The following is a 22,276-nucleotide window of genomic DNA, read 5'->3' on the forward strand; positions in this document are numbered from 1 at the left end:
TACAGCATCTAAATCAGCACTGGGAGCGGTTCCAGATGCACTTTCAGGTGAAGTCACATCAGACGTTTTCGAGGATGTTCTTGCACATTGCTGGGGTATCGAAACCCGTGAAACCGGGGCTACTGCCATTACAATCTGATCGAAGGGATGGCATTAGGTAGACAACAACCTCTCTTGAGCGCCGCCTTGATGGCTTTGTGAATGAAATTCGAGTAGATGTTGTTTCATCCCGCGTATGTCTATAATCTTGTTAGGATTCGTCTATTCCAGGTCAGGAAAGAGCTTCTGTAAACTATCGTGATAAGCATAGCCTTCGCCCCGCAGAGTGCTATATCAATGGTTCACCAGGCTCAATTCATTAATGGCTTAGGGCCGGTCTTCAGTAAGTCAATCACCATCGGGTGGAGGGGAAAGCCCTACGTCAAGGTCAATGGATTCACCTACCCCAGTCTCAGAACTTTCTAGACTTTCTTACCAGTGTTCTTCTCAACTAAGAGAAGGGCGTGCAGTGGTATTATCTTCCTTTTTCTTTTTGCATCTTTGAATCCTGGTGTGTTGGTTAGTACCGAAGCCTCTTGGCTAGTACAGAGTTGTGGTTTGATATAGCTACTAGAGAACCTGGAGGCACTCTCTGCAAATCCGTATTCTTCATATGACATGTTAAGAGACAACTCCTGGTATGCTCATTTCATTCCTCTTGGTCAGCAAGACCTAGATCTTCACTTTCCAAAGTGCAGAATTGATGTATCAAAGGTATTTCAAAGGAACAGAGGGTCCATCTTTGAAGTGAGAGACAATTGGTTTCAACTGTGTCGTTGCGGTGCAACACCGAGTTCGGCGCCAACGTGGAACTGCACAACACAACTAAAGTACTTTGCCCCAACGAAACAGTGAGGTTGTCAATCTCACCGGCTTGCTGTAACAAAGGATTAACCGTATTGTGTGGAAGATGATTGTTTGCAAGAAAACAGTAAAACAAGTATTGCAGCAGATTTGTATTTTAGTATTAAAGAATGGACCGGGGTCCACAGTTCACTAGAGGTGTCTCTCCCATAAGACAAAAGCATGTTGGGTGAACAAATTACAGTCGGGCAATTGACAAATAGAGAGGGCATAACAATGCACATACATGTCATGATAAGTATAGTGAGATTTAATTGGGCATTACGACAAAGTACATAGACCGCCATCCAACTGCATCTATGCCTAAAAAGTCCACCTTCAAAGTTATCGTCCGAACCCCTTCAAGTATTAAGTTGCAAAGCAACAGACAATTGCATTAAGTATGGTGCGTAATGTAATCAACAACTACATGCTCGGACATAGCGCCAATGTTTTATCCCTAGTGGCAACAGCACAACACAACCTTAGAACTTTCGTCATCGTCCCGGGTGTCAATGCGAGCATGAACCCACTATCGAGCATAAATACTCCCTCTTGGAGTTAAGAGCAAAAACTTGGCCAGAGCCTCTACTAATAACGGAGAGCATGCAAGATCATAAACAACACATATGTAATAACTTGATAATTAACATAACATGGTATTCTCTATCCATCGGATCCCGACAAACACAACATAGAGTATTACAGATAGCTGATCTTGATCATGTTAGGCAGCTCACAAGATCCAACAATGAAGCACAATGAGGAGAAGACAACCATCTAGCTACTGCTATGGACCCATAGTCCAGGGGTGAACTACTCACTCATCACTCCGGAGGCGACCATGGCGGTGTAGAGTCCTCCGGGAGATGAATCCCCTCTCCGGCAGGGTGCCGGAGGAGATCTCCAGAATCCCCCGAGATGGGATTGGCGGCGGCGGCTTCTCTGGAAGGTTTTCCGTATCGTGGTTTTTTCGTCTCAGGGGTTTCGCGACGGAGGCTTTAAGTAGGCGGAAGGGCGGAGTCGGAGGGCTGACGAGGGGCCCACACCATAGGGTGGCGCGGGCCCCCCTTGGCCGCGCCGCCTTGTGGTGTCGCCACCTCGTGGCCCCACTTCGTATGCTTCGGTCTTCTGGAAGGTTCGTGGCAAAATAGGACCCTGGGTCTTGATTTCGCCCAATTCCGAGAATATTTCGTTACTAGGATTTCTGAAACCAAAAACAGCAGAAAACAAAGAATCGGCTCTTCGGCATCTCGTTAATAGGTTAGTTCCAGAAAATGCACGAATATGACATAAAGTGTGCATAAAACATGTAGGTATCATCAATAATATGGCATGGATCATAAGAAATTATCGATACGTCGGAGACGTATCAAGCCACCAATCTTCCCTTGTTCCTCACAACATTTCCAAACTCATCTTGCTTGTTCTTGAAAATCCGTTTAGTGCCTATAACATTGCGGCACCCCTTTGGCTTCTCTACTAAGGTCCATACTTTGTTGCGCTTGAAGTTGTTGAGTTCTTCGTGCATAGCTTCCAACCAATCCGAATCTTCAAGGGCTTCAAATACTTTCTTGGGTTCCACTAAGGAGATATAAGCATGATGATTGCTAAAGTTAGCCAATTGCCTTCTTGTGGAAACTTTTGCCCTTACATCACCAAGAACCTTGTCATGTGTGTGTCCACGAAGTTCAAGGTTCCTATCTCTTCTTGCTAGACGACGGGCCTCGATCTCCTCCTTGGTTCTTCTTGGCCTTGGAGGTATCACTTGATCATTTGGGTCCCCGTCTTGACCTTCAACTTGAGCTTCCTCAATTTCTTGAGAGTGCTCAACATCATGTACTTGATCTTGGACATTATGAGGTGAATGACATGAATTGAATGGATCCTCATTGGAGCCATCATGAATGCTTGGTTGATCTTGTCCTTGATCTTGCACACAAGAGGGAGGGTCTTGTTCTTGTTCTTGGGTTGGTACATCATTTTCTTCACTAGAAGGGGTTTGTTGATGTTGAGAAGATGAGGGCTCCACCGTGGTAGAGCATAGTTCTTCCCGAGACGCCACACCGTGTCCCTCAATGGGGCGGAAAAATCCCACACCCATTCTTACTATGGCATCTTGAGGTATTTCATCACTCGCACATACATCAACTTGCCCTACTTGGGAGCCATCATTTTCTTCGAACTTCACACTACAAGATTCGATGATAATCCCGGAGGATACATCAAAGATTCTATAAGTGTGAGATTCGGCACCGTAACCAACAAATATACCCTCCAAAGCTTTAGGAGCAAATTTAGATAAACGAACTCCTTTGATTTTGTAGAAACACTTACACCCGAACACCTTGAAGTATGGGTAGGCTTGTTCCCGGTGAGTATTTCATATAGAGTCTTGTTCAAGCCATTGCGGAGATAGAGCCGGTTAGAGGAGTGGCAAGCGGTGGAGATGGCTTCGGCCCAAAAGTTATAGCGGGATTTATACTCCGCCATCATAGATCTTGCCATATCCATAAGAGTCCGGTTCTTCCTCTCCGCAACACCATTTTGTTGAGGGGTGTAAGCAGCGGAATATTGATGTCGAATCCCCTCATCACTAAGAAAATCATTGAGTGTATAGTTCTTGAACTCGGAGCCGTTGTCACTTCTTATTGCCATAATGAGGAGGTTGTGTTGGCGTTGCACCTCGGTAGCAAAGTCAATGAATATTTGTTGAGTCTCATCTTTCGTCTTGAGAAAGTAGACCCAAGTGTATCTTGAATAGTCATCAACAATCACCAAGCAATGTTTCTTCGCACCAAGACTTGCATGAGTAACGGGACCAAAGAGATCCACATGAAGGAGCTCCAAGATCCTCTTGGAAGAGATGATAGTCTTGCTTGGATGCGGAGAGTCATGCATTTTGCCTTCAACACAAGCCCTACAAACACGATCTTTGGCAAAAGACACATTTTCCATTAGTCCCACAATATGGTTCCCCTTGTGAAGACTTTGCAACATTCTCATGTTGACATGGGCTAGGCGGCGATGCCACAACCAACCCACATCCTCCTTTCCGAATAGGCACATCGCACTTGTCGTGGTGGTCCCCGAAAAGTCCACCACATACAAGTTGTGTTCGCGATACCCAACGAAAGCGACTTTTACAGTCTTGCTCCACAAGAGGAGTACAATATCTTTATCAATAAAGACGGCGAAACCCATCTTGCCAAGGGCGGAAACGGAAAGCAAATTGTAACCAAGGGTTTTGACAAGCATGACATCCACAAGAGTAATGTTGTGTGCAACCACAACCTTGCCAAAACCCAATACCTCGGATGTAGAATTATCGCCAAACGAGACGGTGATATTATTTATGTTGGGCCTCAACTCCTTGACGAGGTTCTTGCCGCCGGTCATATGACTTGTACATCCACTATCAAGTACCCATTTTGAACCTCCGGCGGCTGATGGCGTGTAACTCACACGTTCGTTGGGAACCCCAAGAGGAAGGTATGATGCGCACAGCAGCAAGTTTTCCCTCAGAAAGAAACCAAGGTTTATCGAACCAGGAGGAGCCAAGAAGCACGTTGAAGGTTGATGGCGGCGGGATGTAGTGCGGCGCAACACCAGGGATTCCGGCGCCAACGTGGAACCCGCACAACACAACCAAAGTACTTTGCCCCAACGAAACAGTTGAGGTTGTCAATCTCACCGGCTTGCTGTAACAAAGGATTAACCGTATTGTGTGGAAGATGATTGTTTGCAGAGAAAAAAGTAGAAACAAGTATTGCAGCAGATTTGTATTTCAGTATTAAAGAATGGACCGGGGTCCACAGTTCACTAGAGGTGTCTCTCCCATAAGATAAAAGCATGTTGGGTGAACAAATTACAGTCGGGCAATTGACAAATAGAGAGGGCATAACAATGCACATACATGTCATGATAAGTACAAGTGAGATTTAATTGGGCATTACGACAAAGTACATAGACCGCCATCCAACCGCATCTATGCCTAAAAAGTCCACCTTCAAAGTTATCGTCCGAACCCCTCCAGTATTAAGTTGCTAAGCAACAGCACAATTGCATTAAGTATGGTGCGTAATGTAATCAACAACTACATCCTCGGACATAGCGCCAATGTTTTATCCCTAGTGGCAACAAAGCACATGCACAACCTTAGAACTTTCGTCACTGTCCCGGTGTCAATGCGAGCATGAACCCACTATCGAGCATAAATACTCCCTCTTGGAGTTAAGAGCAAAAACTTGGCCAGAGCCTCTACTAATAACGGAGAGCATGCAAGATCATAAACAACACATATGTAATAACTTGATAATTAACATAACATGGTATTCTCTATCCATCGGATCCCGACAAACACAACATAGAGTATTACAGATAGATGATCTTGATCATGTTAGGCAGCTCACAAGATCCAACAATGAAGCACAATGAGGAGAAGACAACTATCTAGCTACTGCTATGGACCCATAGTCCGGGGGTGAACTACTCACTCATCACTCCGGAGGCGACCATGGCGGTGTAGAGTCCTCCGGGAGATGAATCCCCTCTCCGGCAGGGTGCCGGAGGAGATCTCCCGAATCCCCCGAGATGGGATTGGCGGCGGCGGCGTCTCTGGAAGGTTTTCCGTATCGTGGTTTTTCGCATCAGGGGTTTCGCGACGGAGGTTTTTAGTAGGCGGAAGGGCGAGTCGGAGGACGCACGAGGGCCCACACCATAGGGCGGCGCGGGCCCCCTCCGGCCGCGCGGCCCTATGGTGGCGGCGCCTCGTCGCCCCACTTCGTATCCCTTTCGGTCTTCCGGAAGGTTCGTGGCAAAATAGGACCCCGGGTCTTGATTTCGTCCAATTCCGAGAATATTTCGTTACTAGGATTTCGAAACCAAAAACAGCAGAAACAAAGCAATCGGCTCTTCGGCATCTCGTTAATAGGTTAGTTCCAGAAAATGCACGAATATGACATAAAGTGTGCATAAAACATGTAGGTATCATCAATAATATGGCATGGATCATAAGAAATTATCGATACGTCGGAGTCGTATCAGCGGCATAGTCCTACATGAGATCAATTCTTGGATTTAGGTACCCATTTCTCAATGGGTCCTCTTTTGTTAGCAACAAGGGTCTTTGGGACCCAAATAGACCAAGCAACATAACCATCATATAGACAAACATACTTTGCATAAACATCACCATAATAATCTTTAAATAAAACATAGTGAGGATTATCAATTCCCGCATCATCATTATTAATGACATTGGCCTTAGGGGCTTCATCATTAGTGATAACCTTCTTTTGTGCGGGCTTGGCTTTTGGCTTGTTTGCCTTTTTAGCCTTGGCATTAAAACCAAGTCCCTCCTTCCCATTGTTTGACCTTTGCTTACTCAAAAGATCATCCAAGGAAAGTTTACTTTGGGGAGAGGAGGCCTTAGCAAGTTCATCCTTAAACCTAGCATTTTCCTCAATAATATTTGCATGATCACATGAAGGAGTAGAGGTACTAGGTATTTCATATGAAGCAAGCCTAATTTGAAGTTGCTCATAAGACTTGGAGAGGAGAGAGTATTCACTCTTCAGGGCTTTGTGAGCCTTGTCTAGTTCATCTAGATCCTTCACAAGTTTCTCATGATCAACACCAAATTTGGCCTTTTCCTTTATAAGCACTTCAGTCTTAGCTCTAGCAAGATCTATAGCTTTAGTGAGCTTGTTAAGTTTATCTTGAGGTTCTTCAAGATTTTCTAGCCTCTCTTCAAGAGACGCTATGGTTTCTTGACATTCCTCAAGAGCATTTTTAAGAGCATGTATTTCAAGAGAGTCTTCTCTCTCTATTTGGCATTTTTTCTCAAGAGTACCATTTAGTTGAGCTATACGAACCATGAGATTTGAAACATGCTTTTTAGTATTACCTTGTAGGTTAAGAATGAAATCATCAAACTCTAGCATTTCTTGTTTCACTTTTAGACTAGCAAGATCAACCCTGTTAGGCGTAGAGGGGTTAGGAGATGATACCTCGGAAGATTTAGCCATGAGGCAACTTTCTTCCTCCACATGAATGACCTCATTGGGAGATTCACTTGTTGATGAAGAGTTAGTGGAGAGGGAGGCAAGGGCAACCAAACCATTTGAGGTTGCATCTTCTTCATCATCAACATCATCATCTCCGGAGGTATACTCTTCTTGAGTTGATAGCTCAATTGATGTGTCCAAGGAGGACCTTGCCATGAAGCAATGTGCATTCTCGATTTGAGGATTCTCATTGGGTGAATCAAAGAGAGAGGAAGAGGGAATGTTGGTAGTGACAATGGCGGCCACTTCCTTTGAGCTTTCTTCTTCATCATCACTAGAACTTTCAACTTCATCGGAAGAATATTCTTCTTTAGTCACTAGCACAATCCTTGAGGGCCTTTTGCCCTTCTTGCTCTTGTTGTAGAATTTCTTGTTGGGGGCTTTGAATACTTGCCCTTTGAGTCTTTGCTCTTGTCCTTGGGGATGAGCCTTCCACCATGAGTCTCCCTATTCTCATAGGGGCACTCGGCAATGAAATGGCGCTTGTCATCACAATTGTAGCAAGATCTTGTCCTTGGGCCCGAACTTGTGAACCCCCTTGAGTTGTTTCTCTTGATGTTGTCTTCCTTGGCCTTGGATGGGTCAACCCAAAAGGTGTTAGCATGGAATGCCATGTGGTCATGGTAGTGGTGTTCCAAGTCTTCCGGATAGGACATACTCCAAGATGCCCTATAAGATTCTTGAGGAATCACTTCTTCCACGGAGTTGACCACCAAGGCAAGGTTGGACCCTTTTGACATCCCAAGAGCTCAATTGCGAGAATCATGAGAGTTTTTCTCAAGCACCTTGAGAGCTTGCATCTCGTGCACGACTTGTTGAGAAGTGAGAGAGGGATAGCATTCTCTACCGACAAGAGTCTTGACATCAATGGGTTCAAACGACATCATGCAATCGATGTACTTCTCCTTGATCCAAGAGTCATTGATGTGGGTCGCACCAACAATCCGGAAGGCATCGACAACGGTGAGAAGTCTTCCATACATGACTTCATGATCTTCATCCGGTAGCCTCATGAATCCTTCGGCTTTATTCCGAAGAGCATTATACTTGTTCCTTCTCGTGCTCTCACTTCCAATGCAACTAGCGGCCAAACCATCCCAAGCTTCCTTGGCGGTGGTGAAATTCCGAACACGAGACAAATCCTTTGTCCCCACACTAGTTTGAATCATGTGCAAGGCGGTGTTGTTGAGTTGACTATCAACCGCTTCTCTTCTAGTCAACTTGTCGGGGTTGTAAGGCTTGAAGCCTTCCACGATGATTCTCCAAAGTTCATTGGAGGCACTGCGAACATGAGAGCTAAACTCAAATTGCCAAGTATCGAAATCAATAACGGAAAACTTAGGTGGGTCGCCCCGAATGTTTATATGAGGATGGGGAACCGGTATATCGGGAGATAGAAAAGGTGGAGCCACTCGATTGTAGCTCTCACCTCCACTAGTTCCCCTAGGAGATGCAATGGTAGATTTGATAGTGTTTAAGTTATCACCATCCACGGGTTTGGTAGCGGAGGGTAATACCGAAGCATCTCCCTCTTCTAACGCATCCGTGACATTTACCTCTTTGGCGGGAGCCAAGGGAGGAGCCGAGGTCAAAAGCTCTGAAATCATTTTTCTCATGCTTTCCATTTGAGCTTCCATGGAGGACCTCAACGAATTGAAATCATCCATGGTGACCATCTTAGCGTCCCCTTCCATAGGTCCATCGTCCGGCATACTCTTAGGTGGTTAAGCCCGAAATAAGAGCCGATGCTCTGATACCAATTGAAAGGATCGATGCCGCACCTAGAGGGGGGGGGGTGAATAGGTGCTAACCAATTTTTAGTTCTTTTTCAATTTAGGCTTGACACAAAGGTAAATTCTCTAGATATGCAACTAAGTGAATTTACCTATATGACAAGGTAATCAACTAAGCAAGATATAGCTACACAATATAAGAGATAGAATAGGATAGAGGTAACCGATAGTGGAGCACGCGGAGACACGGAGATGATTCCCGTAGTTCCCTTCCTTTGCAAGAAGGTACGTCTACGTTTGGAGGAGTGTGGTTGCTACGAAAGCCAAACCAACGGCCACGAAGGCTTCACTCGGATCTCCTATGGGCAACGCCACGAAGGCCTAGCCCACTTCCACTAAGGGATTTCCTCGAGGCGGAAACCGGGCCTTTACAAGGTTCTTGGGGCACACATCCACAACCGAATTGGATGCTCCCAAATCTGTAGCAATACAACAATCAACAACAACAACACATCAACAACAATCAACTAGGGAACCAAAAGGAACACTAGCAAGAGGGCCCTCAACCAAATGAGGGGGAAATGTAAATCGCTTCGGTGAGGATGTAGATCGGTGTCTTCTCCTTCGAATCTCCAAAGATCAAGAGCTTTGGTTGGGGAGGAAGGAGATCTTGCAAATCTTGTGTTCTTGAGGTGGCTCTAATGGTGGTGAAGACTTGGCAGATTTTTGTGCAATGATTGAGCAACTTGTCCCTTTGGAGAAGAGAGCTATTTATATGATTGGAGCTCTCAGATCTGACCGTTAGGACGTTTTTCAGTAACACCGGAAGTTCCGGCCAGGAGGGCCGGAAGTTCCGCCTGGGACCGGAAGTTCCGGACAAGGGCACCGGAAGTTCCGGCCGGATGAATCCGAGGCAGACAAGCTGGTCAGAAGAGATTGGGGCGGAACTAGGGCGGAACTTCCGGTGACCGGAAGTTCCGGCCAAGTTCCGGAATTCCAGAAAAACCATACTGGACATACTGAGCCACATTTGCGATGTTTCCGGAACTTGCCCGGAAGTTGGGCGGAAGTTCCGCTGATCGGAACTTCCGGCCAACTGCACCGGAACTTCCGGCCAGCTTTCGAAACTTCAACTGAGAGGGACGCTGAGGGTCTTCTGAGTGGAGAAACAGGGGCAGAACTTCCGCTGGTGGTAGCCGGAACTTCCGCTCCTGGGCGGAAGTACCGCAGGCAAAGGCCGGAACTTCCGCCCGAAGAGAAAAACCAGCAAAGCTTCAGTTTTGTCAGTCCAATTCATCAGCCATGTTTATACACAGAAATCTTGTTCCTGTCTACATCAACACACATAAATATATACCTAGTGTTGACATCAAACACACAAAACCCAAAAGGGCGGGAAATGTTCTTTCATTTTGTACTCACCCTGAAATAGGGGAACCACCTGTAGCTGTTCTTGATCTTGGTTGGTGTGTTCATTGATGCTGGCTTGATCATTTCACCTCTGAGCTCCCCAATGGCATACAACACCTGATGGAAGTACCGAGATATAGTCTTCGTGGATCGCCTGAATGTGTTATTGATGACTCTGAACCTCTGGTTATGACCGACGACATGAAGAAAAATTGTGACTTGTTCTTCGACAGAGGTGTGGATGCTATCAGTCAACAGTCCTATTTCCCTGAACGATTTCACAAGTGCATAGAAAGGGGCTCTTCTCATCCGTAGCATCTAGATGGCCTCTACGTCGTTGCAGTTATAGATGTTGTTTAGGTTGGCAATCCTCTCCTGATCTCGTTTTAACATAGGTCCGTATGTCACACGAGGAAAAGCAGCATGCCTAACTGCTCTCTTGTGCACCATCAGGATCCAGGCTTGTACGCAAATGATGAGTGCTGCGGCGTGATGCGCAAGCTAGAGCTGATCGGTCTACTCAAACAAGATCTATGCATTACGAACGGTCTTATCGAACCAAACTAGTTCTACCAACATGAATCGAACACTACAGTAGAGCAGAGGAGTTTCCCCTTACCTCCGTCATGGCGGACGATGGACACGGCCGAAAGCCGCCGCAGATGTGCGCAAGCTCCGCCGCGGCTGGAGAAGAGGACCCTGGTCCGGCGCCGGTGACCGAAGGTAGATGTGCGCTGCTAGATCTGGGTCGCTGCCGCCGGTAAGGAAATTGGGGATTGCAAAATTTGGGAGGGGGCTAATGGAGAGGGTAACCGAAGAGGGAGGTTACCCCTACCTTTTCCGCGCAACGCCACTGAGATTTTGGCTTCTCCCGCCATGCCGAGGCGGAGCTCCCGCGCGAACAGCGTTGTTGATTTTCGTCTCGCCAGGTCCTGGTCCTGGAGAAACTGTCAAACCGGGCGTTCCTCAGGAGCCTGTCCCAGGGGTGCTTTAAAACCTGCGTTATACAAGAACACGACTGCGTCCAGGGAACCAAACGGTCCGATAAATACACGGCCGATGCGAGCCAAGGGCCGCCCAGGCTACCAAACGCGCCCAATATAACACGATATCTGTTAAAAAAGCATAACACGCTCTGCCATCAGCAGTCTCATGTAAAGATCGGCGAGGAGAGGTCGGGGCGGTGGCTGACTCGCTGCGAGTGTCGTGCTCCGCTGCTGACAGCCAGAAACGTGAGGGGGCCTCAACCCGGCATAACCCGACGTGTTTCTCGGGGGTCACCGGGGCTGAACCCGCTCAAAACAGGCCTACCGAACGTTTGGTCATGGTTTTGGGTGGATTTAAACTGGGCCGGGATTAGAGCATCTCCAGCCGCGTCCCCCAAACCGTCCCCCAAAGGGATTTGGGGCGCGCCGGACAGAAAACGCGTTCCAGCCGCGTCCCCCAAAGCCCTTTTTTGTCCGGCGCCCCGAGCCCGTCCCCGTCCCACAGGGGACGCACCGGGGACGCCGGACACAACGAAAAGCGAGGCGGGGAGTGGCGGGGCCGACCCGTCAGCAGCACAGGAAGGCTAAAACCCCGTCGCCTACCTTTGGTCAAGCGACGTTAATGGCGTCCCTGTTTTCCCAGGCGACGCAGGGACGCGTCTCGTCGTGCATGGCCGCGTGGCCGTCCGCGCCGGAGTTATTGTGTGCAACCACCCGCCGCCGCCGCTGTTTTAATAAGACGCCCGCAGTTCTCGCCGCTCATAATCCTTCTCGTCGCCGCCGCCTCCCCCCTCCCAGATCTTCTCCTCGCCGCTCAAAAAATGTCGAGCTCGTCCCCCCGCAAGATCGCCGCGGCGAACGGCTTCGGCCGCGGCAGCCTCACCGTGGCGGAGGCGTGGGCGCTGTACCACGCCCGGTATCCAGTCCCGCCGGACATGCGGCTGCCAAGCAGCGGCGGCCGGAAGATGGCCGTGAACGGCATTGGCGTTCCGCCGCCGCCGAGCCGCGCACGGAGCAATGGTGGGACGCCGTCAAGGCCCGTCGGGCTCAACTCACCGCCCAGGAGCGGTTGGATCCGACGTGGGCGGTCGACAACAACGACGCTCGGTGGACGACGTACTTCAAGGCGAAGTACGACATCGAGATGCACAGCACCGACAACCTCGTCGGCGGCCCCAATAGCTGGAACAAAGACGGCCGCGCCCTGTTCTGGGGCGTTCCGGGGCGCACCCTCGACAACGTCATCCGCGGCATCCGCAACAGCGCTCCAAGGCTGGAGATGCCGTCGTCGCCGCCGCCGTCTCCTCAATGGCAGCCGAGGAGGACGACGTACTCGTCCTCCTCGCACTCTTCTTCCTCGGGACCGGCGCGATCGACGCCGTCCTCGTCTTACCGGTCGGCCGCCGTACACCGTTCCCAAACGGGAGGTGAAGGAGGAGCCGCGACGCCCGTCAACACGAGGCGTGGCGGCAGCGGCAGCCGGCGGCAGCAAGGGAGGCGCGGCGGCGCCCTCCTCATCCCGAAGCCGGAGGTGAAGGAGGAGCCGGAGGAAGCATCGCAGGCGGCGCTGCTGGCGGAGTATGAGCGGCAGCAGCGGCTCATCGCCAGCAGCGACGACCCCGAGGACTGCCCAGGGCTGCGGGCGGCGTTCTTGGCGTCCATGAACGACAAGGACGCCTGGAGGGGCGACCTGGACGCGGCGATCGCCATGTCCATCCGCGACTCCGGCAAGCCGCTGGTGGACCTCACCGACGACGGCGAGGCAGGACCAAGCGGCTTGGTGAAGGACGAGCCCGTCGACGAGCCCGTCGACGAGCGCGTCAGCAGGAGGTCGTCACCGACGACATGTACAACTTCCAGCAGATACTACGACGCCTCCGGCCGCCGCAAGTGGTTCTAGATTAGGTTTAGTTTAAAGTTAGTCAAATTTCGTTCGAATCTATGTAAGTTTGGACGAATCTAATCGAATCTAGTTAAGTTTAAAATTTGCGAAATTTTGTTTGGGGGACGCGACTGGGGAGCGACGTCCCCCGCGGCACGAACGAAACACGTCCCCCAAACGCTCAATCCGGCGCGGTTTGGGGGACGGTTTGGGGGACGCGGCTGGAGATGCTCTTAAACACTGCAAAACCGGCTAACCCACTTCTAATAGGCGATTATTTTAAAAAAATAATAAGTTTTCATCATTTTTTTATAAATATCACGTTATTGCAAAAAAAATCGAATTTAGGACTCGGTCGACCAACCAGACGCGGATCAGCAGTCTGCTGGGCAGCCATGCATGAAAAGCAATGTTTAGCAATTAAGTTTGCTTCAAACGAGCAACCTGGTAGGTCTGCCGATCGGCGGCTGGCCGTCCAACCAGACCATAGTTTTGAAAAAAATAAATTCATGTACTATTTGTAAAAATAGTGAAAATCATATTGTTTTTTTTAAATAGCGTTTGAATAGCACCATCGCCCCCATATTGGCATGGACAGTGGCATGACATAAACCTTCAAAATGTTTACCCCACTGCTACTATTTTGCCAAGAATAAAGACCTTTCTATCAGGAGAAGAGATTTGGTGCATATAAGCACCAATGATTCTTTTCTCAGAAACATGAGTTTTAAAATTTTCTAAAATATAATTCCTAAAGTAGCTGCTCATATATCCCACAACCGTGTAAACTATTAGTAGGGAACAATGTATATTTAGGCTACACAAACATGATAAAAAGTGTCGATATGAGTGATGTGAGTTTAAATCTCTATTGTTTTGAAATTTGTCATTTTCATTTAGGTTAAAATACAAAATATTTCGAATTTATATTTCAACGTTTGTGGATACATCAGTAGCTAATTTTACAATTTTGTTTCACAATTTTTTAAAGCATGTAAATATGATATTTGATCTTTTTTTAGAAGTAGAGAGCACTAGAGCTCGGGAGACGAAAGGACATTCCGTCTATATTAGCAACGCAAAAGCTTGTAGCCCCAATACTATTTAAGAGCAAGTACAATAGAGTCCAGTCAGCTGACTATAAGACATTAAATAATATATTTTAGATGAGTTGGAGGAGAGAGAAGAGGAGAGAGAAGGGAGGTGGGCTACTATGCAATAAGCCAGTCTCTTGCACGTGCTCCTAGGCACCTTGTGAGAAGTGAAAGGTGGGCCATATATTAGTAAAGTACTACATTCTTATAGCCAACTATTGTACATGTTAGCTATATGATGACTACAAATGATATGACATCTTGTTATAGCCAACAGTTGGCTATACTATTGGAATTGCTCTAAGAGATGTTTCACCTACCTTTGTATACTATTGCGTCCCTACAAATGCTATATATTAATACACATATATATTGGGTTTTACTTTCCCAAGTAAAACTGAAATAGCATGACCATTTTATAAGTTTTATGAAAGTAAGAGAATAAGAATGTTACAGTTTAAGTTTCAATACTTGCGTTTATCACTCTATTTTGTAAGTTCTACTCTTAAAGTTTAGAAATGGTTCGGGCACAACTATGTTCCAAAAATCCACTCACCCTAATTGCGAAGTGATTTAATGGCTAAGATTTATGGTAGAATAGATGTGGCTAGATCCCAAAAATCCACTATTGGTAAGTGATTATTAAGCCCAAATGAAAATTTAAGATAGATGTGACTATAGAAAAACTAGTATTGCTAACTATTTACTGTAAAGCGCTTGATAAATACCTTATATACCCTAATTTTCATATTTACTTATACCTACTCACACACTAGAAACCTCCATCGAGAATCTGCTTTGAAGATCTTTGTCAATCAATTTTTTGAAATATGCTCATGCACATAAACAAACACACAAATGTACATATATATTGTAGTGGATGCATCTATCAAAATTAATCGCCGAACATGTGCTTTTATAAATTTTATCACATTTAAGGTGATTTGTTTAACGAAATGATCTTTCTAATTAAGTATCTAACGTCCGTAAAAAGCAAATTTGATTATAGTGTTTTGTTGTAAAAGACGTTCTGTACTAAGCTTAAATGTACTTTTGAATGATATATTGTAAAAAGAATGTATAAGAACAACAAACATTTCTTAATCTTTTGCAAACACTTTGGGATGTGCTTAATTGTATAAATAAGGATTTAAAATATCCTGTTGTTTACCCAGACAACGTTCATGAAAGATGAATAAATAAATATAAAAGTTTAGTATAAACATGTGAATTGTTTACCTTAACTCATGTGTCGGCCCACATATCCAACCCTGCCCGCCTACAACTGCAAGCTCCATCGGCACAACACAACGCCGCCAGCCTCCAGCTGACCCAGGATCATCTCCGTTCCCTCCAAATCTTCTACCAAGCGCCGCTGCCACACCATCACGTCGTCGCCCCTATCACATTTCCTCTCCAGATGCCCCACCACATTTGCAATACAATCCCTTGCCTCTCGGTAGCCACAATCCCGCCAGACCACCACATCGCCATTTTTCACCGACCCTGCAGCACACCGATGGCCGACGGTGCACCTCTCCGAATTGACGAGTTAGATGGCGATCCCGAAAGATTTACACTCTACTAGAGGCAATAATAAATGTTTTAATTTGACTCCATGTTTATGTATGATTAATGTTCGATCCTTTATTCTACAACTGGTATGTATTTTGAATACGAGATTCAAAGGAAAACTTGTAAGCATGTGCAAGTAAACAAACAAACAGTTGTTCCTGGTTCCGCCTCTTGGACTAGCTCATATGTCTTGTGGTTATCAAGTTTTCTGATCATGCACATAGTTAAATTAATTAGGATGCCATCAACAATAAGAGTACATTTTCACGAAAACAAGAGCACCCCCTTTTATGTTTGATATGATGTGAGGCATTTTTATCATTTACTGTTTTATTTTAGAAAGTTAGCGGGAGAATAAAGTGACTACAATATTTCTCAAATCTCGACAAAAACCAGTTGTTCCGGTTACCACCAGATTTTTTTTACGGTGGATGAATATATTGGTATTTATATAATTTGTACTTAAATTTATATTTTATGATAAATTATGGGTAAATCGATAAATTTATTTGACAAATCTCAGGGTATTATGACCGGTATTTTCAAAAAATGGGTAGTACCGATGCCCACCGATGTTTTCTCGCAACCGGGGAAAAAGACGCTGACACACAATTGAACATTTGAGACTTTCAGTCCTCGTAGTCACGACTCAAGCTGTCTTGTACGTACTTCTGCACAAATGAGGACACATGTGCATCGATCTCCCTGTCAATGTAAAACGGGAACCAGACCGAGACGAGTATTTCAGCCAGAAAACACGTTGGCATGTCGCAATTCACCTCACACACACACCAGGTCTCGATCTCTTTCCACGCAGTTGTGAATCCAGCTACCCTGAAAAAACAAATGGAAAAGGCTAGCTAGCAAACAACCAGGAGAGGAAATTGCACAAACCACTCACTATTGCTGTCTATGTTGCACAAATCACTCACTTTTCACGTCTTTTGCAGAAAATACCAACTTTACATGTAGTTGGTTGCACAGAGGTCCAAATTAAGGATTAGACTTGTTAACCGCAAATCTGATAGCCAGGGCCCACAATGAGTGATGATGTGGCATACACGTGTCATCAACTATTCTTTTTTAAACCTTAAAAATTATAAAAATTCCAATAAATGGAACAATATAAACTAAAAAATCTAGGAAAGTTTAAAATACTTCAAAATATTTATCACTTTTTGTGAGATATGACCAAAACTTGGGTTCAAACTTTTCAAAAGTTCTGAAAAAATTATAGTATTTGAAACAATATGACATACGTAATCTCGAAAAGTTTGACATAATTCAAAGCCATCAAGCTTGCCATCTTCCTATCACCGCCTCCAGTGCTCGATTTATATTGTTTCGTTTATTTGAAATTTTTCAAACTTCTAAAAATTCTTGAAAAATCTAGTTTATGATACTCGGTGCCACATCATCACTAGTTGTGGACCCAGCCGTCAGATTTACTGTTAACTAGCCTAATCTCAGATTTGGACCTCTGTGCAACCAACTACACGTAAAGTTGGTGTTTTCTGCAAAAAACGTGAATAGTGAGTAGTTTGTGCAACAGAGACAGCAAAAGTGAGTGGTTTGTGCAATTTCCTCCAACCAGGAGCTAGCGCGCACACGTGTTGTGGAGCTTGGGCGACACGTCACACTCCGCCCTCCGCAAGCAAAGCGCGGCTGCCGGCTGGATACGATGTAACCGCGCGCGCCCATTATCTGCTCCAAATAAATATAATTAGATAATGATGTCGATCCCGCATTTACCGATCTAACCCTACTGCGCGTGTGAAAGCTTGCCCAATTTTGCGTGTAGAAAGAGGCAAGAAGGGATGCAGCATGGTTAGTTAATCCCAGCACTGCTTATTAGTTAAGCTAATTTAAATTGCATTAATACACATATATATTGGGTTTTACTTCCCCAAGTAAAATTTAAATTGCGTGAGTATTTTATAAGTTTTATGAAAGTAAGAGAATAGGAATGTTACAGTTTAAGTCTCAATACTTGCGTTTATCACTCTATTTTTTAAGTTCTACTCTTAAAGTTTAGAAATGGTTCGGACACAATATGTTTCAAAAATCCCCTCACCCTAATTGCGAAGTGATTTAATGGCTAAGATTTATGGTAAGTCCCTAATTTTCCTATTTACTTGTAAGAATAGATGAGGCTAGGTCCCAAAAATTCACTATTGGTAAGTTATTATTAAGCCCAAATGAAAATTTAAGATAGATGTGACTATAGAAAAACTAGTATTGTTAGCTATTTATTTACTGTAAAGCGCTTGATAAATACCTTATATACCCTAATTTTCCTATTTACTTATACATACTCACACATCTGCCCGGGCGTTCGGTTTGTTCGGTTTGCTCGGTCCGGTCATTTCGGTCTTCTAGAATTTCGGTTATCCAAAAACACTACCCATATTACGTTCGGTCTTTCCGGTCTTTCTGTATTCGGTCTTCGGTCTTTTCGGTTCGGTCTTCGGTCATGACCATATAGACCAAAAAGAGAATATGGCAGCACAAGTATATAAGAAATGGCAGCACAACACGATGATCATTACAAGCACTTCAATTTATGATTTGCGGTACAAAAACTAAACAAGTAATTCACTTGTCATTCCTTTTACATTTGCAGTACAAAATGACAGTACAAGTATATAAAAAATTGGTTCAGCACATCCTCATGTACAATATTGGTTCAGCTCATACTGGGATTCTTGTCATCTACAAAAACGCAGCAGAGAAATATCTTATTCGCTCTCCATTCATCAGTGCGGGACACACAGGGATACAACAAATCGTCTAAATCACACAGGAGCTGAAAAAATCGAGAATCGCGGCAGCTCAACCTTATTCAATCCATCAGCCAAATCAAAGGGCAACTCGTCTTTGTATGGGGAAACAACAATCGTACTGTTTACAGCAGTGTACAGGGTAGTCTAGAAGAAGATTGGAAAAGGAAAGACAAGGTTCTTACCGTGGCTGTGGTGGCAGGGATCTACAAACTGGACCATGACTGTGAGTCCGTGAGGATGGTGGGCTGGCGTCCAGGTGGTGTGGCGCAGAGCTTGCAGCTGCCGGCGATCGGGCTTGAGCTGTGGCGGCGGCGCGACGCGGCGCAAGGGCATGTCGTCTCTCCTCTGCCTGTGGGCTAGGTCAGGGAGGAAAGAAGTGAGAAGACACGAATAGGTAAGACTCCAAAACTGGGCCTCAATGGGCTGGACGCGGGACTAATTCCTTTCTCTGCGAAGAAAATTCGGTCGCTTCGGTCGCATCGGTCTCCATCTCGAGCTGACCGAACAGCCCAAACAAATTTCGGTTAGCTGATTCCCAAGACCGATCAGTAACCGAAGACCGAATTTTCAGGCTAATTCGGGTTCGGTCCCGGTTTTTTTTGGGTTCGGTCTTCGGTTTCGGTTTTTTGTGCCCGGACATACTCACACACTAGAAACCTCCATCAAGAATCTACGCTTTGAAGGTCTTTGTCAATCTATCTTTTGGAATATGCTCATGCACATAAACAAACACACAAATGTACATATATATTGTAGTGGATGAGTCTATCATAATTAATCGCCGAACATGTGCTTTTATAAATTTTATCACATTAAAAGTGACTTGTTTAACAAAATGATCTTTCTAATTAAGTATCTAACGTGCCTAAAAAGCAAATTTTATTATAGTGTTTTGCTGTAAAAGACGTTCTGTACTAAGCTTAAATGTACTTTTGAATGATATATTGTAAAAAAGAATGTGTAAGAACAACAAACATTTCTTAATCTTTTGGAAACACTTTGGGATGTGCTTAATTTTATAAATTAGGATTTAAAATATCATGTTGTTTACCCAGACAACGTTCAGAAAAGATGAATAAATAAATATAAAAGTTTAGTATAAATATATGAATTGTTTACCTGAACTCATGTGTCGCACCACATCTTCAACTCTGCCAGCCTACAAGTGCAATCTCCATCGCCAAAACACAACACAGCGGACAAAAACCAGTTGTTCCGGTTACCACCAAAAAAGCTTTTGCCCGGACGAAATATACTGGTATTCATATAATTTGTACTTATTTTTATTTTAATAAATTCTAGATAAGTCGATAAATTTATTTGACAAATCTCTGGCTATTATGACCGGCATTTTAAAATAATGGGTAATACCGACGCCCACCGATGTTTTCTCACAACCGGGGAAAAAGATGTTGACACACAATTGAACATTTGAGACTTTGAATCCTCGTCGTCACGACTCGAGCTGTCTTGTACGTACCAATGTACAAATAAGAACACATGTGCATCCATCTCCTTGTCAATGTAAAACGGGAACCAGACGACGTAGACGAGTATTTCAGCCAGAAAACAGGTTGGCATGTCGCAATTCACCTCACACACACTGACACACACCCTCCTCGATCTCTTTCCACGCAGCTGTGAATCCAGCTACCCTGAAAAAACAAATGGAAAATGCTAGCTAGCAAACAACCAGGACCTAGCAGCACACGTGTTATGAATCTTGGGCGACACGTCAGTCTCCGCCCTGCGCAAGCAAAGCGTGGCTGCCGGCTGGATACGATGTAACCGCGCGCGCCCATTATCTTCTCCAAAAGATATATAATTAGAAAATGATGTCGATCCCGCATTTACCGATCTAACCCCTACTACGCGTGTGAAAGCTTGCCCAATTTTGCGTGTAGAAAGAGGCAAGAAGGGATGCAGCATGGTTAGTTAAACCAAACACTGCTTATTAGTGAAGCTAATTAACTCGAGTTGGGTTTGACCGTTTCAAAGTTCCGGTTTGGAGGGGGCAGTACGGCACTTGTGACTTTGACTTGCCGTCATCAGGTCGTCATGGCAGAGGTCTATGGAGCTTATGCCTGACGTCGGTATTACTTCGTGTATACTCGGCTGAGATCGGCTGAGATCGATCGATCGATCGTGCGCTCGACGAGTAATACGTGCTTGTCGTTCTTACCATCCGTATCCGTCGACACACATGTATAGCTACCCACCTCGATGTTTCTATAATTCCTCGTGCTTCTAGTTCAAATTTAAGTTAAAATCGCGACAGAAATTATGAAAACGGAGGGAGATCATCTCAAGAACCCATCATGTGGGTCTTGTGACGTGCATCAGAATTAAAGAAAAAGACACATTTATTTGCGAAAACAACATGTGATCAAATTAGGCGCGGCGACTTGACCAGCGGCAGCGGTACTATAGTACAAGTAGATGCATGCATGGGTGGTGGTGGTTGCACTCCCCAACTTTGCTTCCCACACAAGCTAAGCTAGCCGATGGAGGCCGGCCAATCAATCTAGAAGAAGAATCAAGTTGCTAGCTGCGCATGCGCTACACATCACCGGCCGAAAGCTAAAACTATTTACATGCCTTCCAATTTCCACATGCATCTAAACTGAACCTGAACCTGTAAAAGATAGTAGTGTGGCTACCTATACTACTAATTTACTGTCTTGATTAAACCTTAATCAGATAGCTAGCCCTGCTTAATTTCATCACTAGTATTTGCTTCTCTACATCAAGGCCAGCAAAAATTAACCTTTGAGTTGACTCGACAGCAACATCGTCGTCGTCGTCGCAGAGGGGAGAAAGCAAAACTTGCCGGTCTTCCCCTCTGATTTAACGCTTCGTGATTATACTGTAATTGATCAGGAGATTAATCGATGGATCATCCGAAGTTGTAGCCATTGGTGTTGTTAGTGGACGCCGGCCGCGGCATCATCTGCGACCCCGCCGCCTGTATGCTCTGCAGCAGCAGCCTGTCCTCCGCCGACGACTCGAACCCGTGCAGGAACGACATGTCCCCGCCGCCCCCTCCGAGCAGGCTGCCATAGTCGCCTCCGTACTGCTGCTGCTGCTGGTGCTGCTGCGGCCGGAAGAGCTGGCTCTGCTGCTGCTGCTGCAGCGACGACGTGGGGACCGGCCGGTGCGGCTGGTACTGCCCGCCGAGGTGGTCGAACGACATCACGGCGGAGGTCGGCGACGGGCGCACCGGCATGCCGACACCAGACCCGCCGGCGCCGAAGCTGATCACGGGCCCGCCGACGCCGCCGGGGCCGTAGGGGCCGGACGGGATGCCGGTGAACTGCTGCACCATGGCGCGGAAGTTGGAGGTGTCGGTGTTGAGCAGCGTGACGGGCGCGCGGCGGGACGCGCGGGAGCGGCGCCGGGCCGGCTTGCCGACGCGGCCCGCCTCGACTCCGGGCGCCGACCGGGCCGGGCTCCCGCCCGAGCCGCCGGACGTCGGGCTCGACACCGTGACTCCGCTGCCCTCCCCCGTCGCCGGGCCGCCATTGCCGCCGGCGCCGGCGCCGTAGAGACCCGTCCAGTGGGCCATGTTCGCGCTCGTCTCTCCCATGGCTAGCTAAGCACTAGCAGTAGCAACACCTGCCGGAGTAAGTAAAGAGGAGTAGAGGTCTGGAGCCGGTCGGGGATGGTGGCTACTTATAGGGTCACCGGCGACGAGTCAAAGGGAGTGCTCGGACGATTCTGAACCGTCGATTTGGGAATGGACGGGTTGGATGGGCGTGAAGGTTCGTCTTCTGGAACGTGGCTGACCCTGTACGTGTGGGTGTTTCCCGGAAGCGTCGAGCCCGAGGTGGCGACCCACCATTGAGCAGGTCGTTACTGCGGGG

At 46.4% G+C, this 22,276-nt stretch overlaps 1 protein-coding gene and 1 long non-coding RNA gene across 2 annotated transcripts; both read right to left on the reverse strand.

Annotated features, from left to right (window-relative positions):
* Window positions 1-18,169: 18,169 nt before the first annotated feature.
* LOC124687070 lies at window positions 18,170-18,944 on the reverse strand. The gene is made up of 2 exons (XR_006998073.1): window positions 18,596-18,944; window positions 18,170-18,342 (listed from the first exon to the last, which is right to left on the reverse strand). It is a non-coding gene; the product is annotated as an uncharacterized LOC124687070 (long non-coding RNA).
* Window positions 18,945-20,775: 1,831 nt separating this feature from the next.
* LOC124687071 (VQ motif-containing protein 22-like) lies at window positions 20,776-22,031 on the reverse strand. The gene has a single exon (XM_047220922.1). The coding sequence runs from the start codon at window positions 21,997-21,999 to the stop codon at window positions 21,310-21,312; it is 690 nt and encodes a 229-aa protein (XP_047076878.1). The 5' UTR covers window positions 22,000-22,031; the 3' UTR covers window positions 20,776-21,309.
* Window positions 22,032-22,276: the final 245 nt, after the last annotated feature.

Source organism: Lolium rigidum, chromosome 2, assembly GCF_022539505.1.
Source record: "Lolium rigidum isolate FL_2022 chromosome 2, APGP_CSIRO_Lrig_0.1, whole genome shotgun sequence".
NCBI lineage: Eukaryota > Viridiplantae > Streptophyta > Magnoliopsida > Poales > Poaceae > Lolium > Lolium rigidum.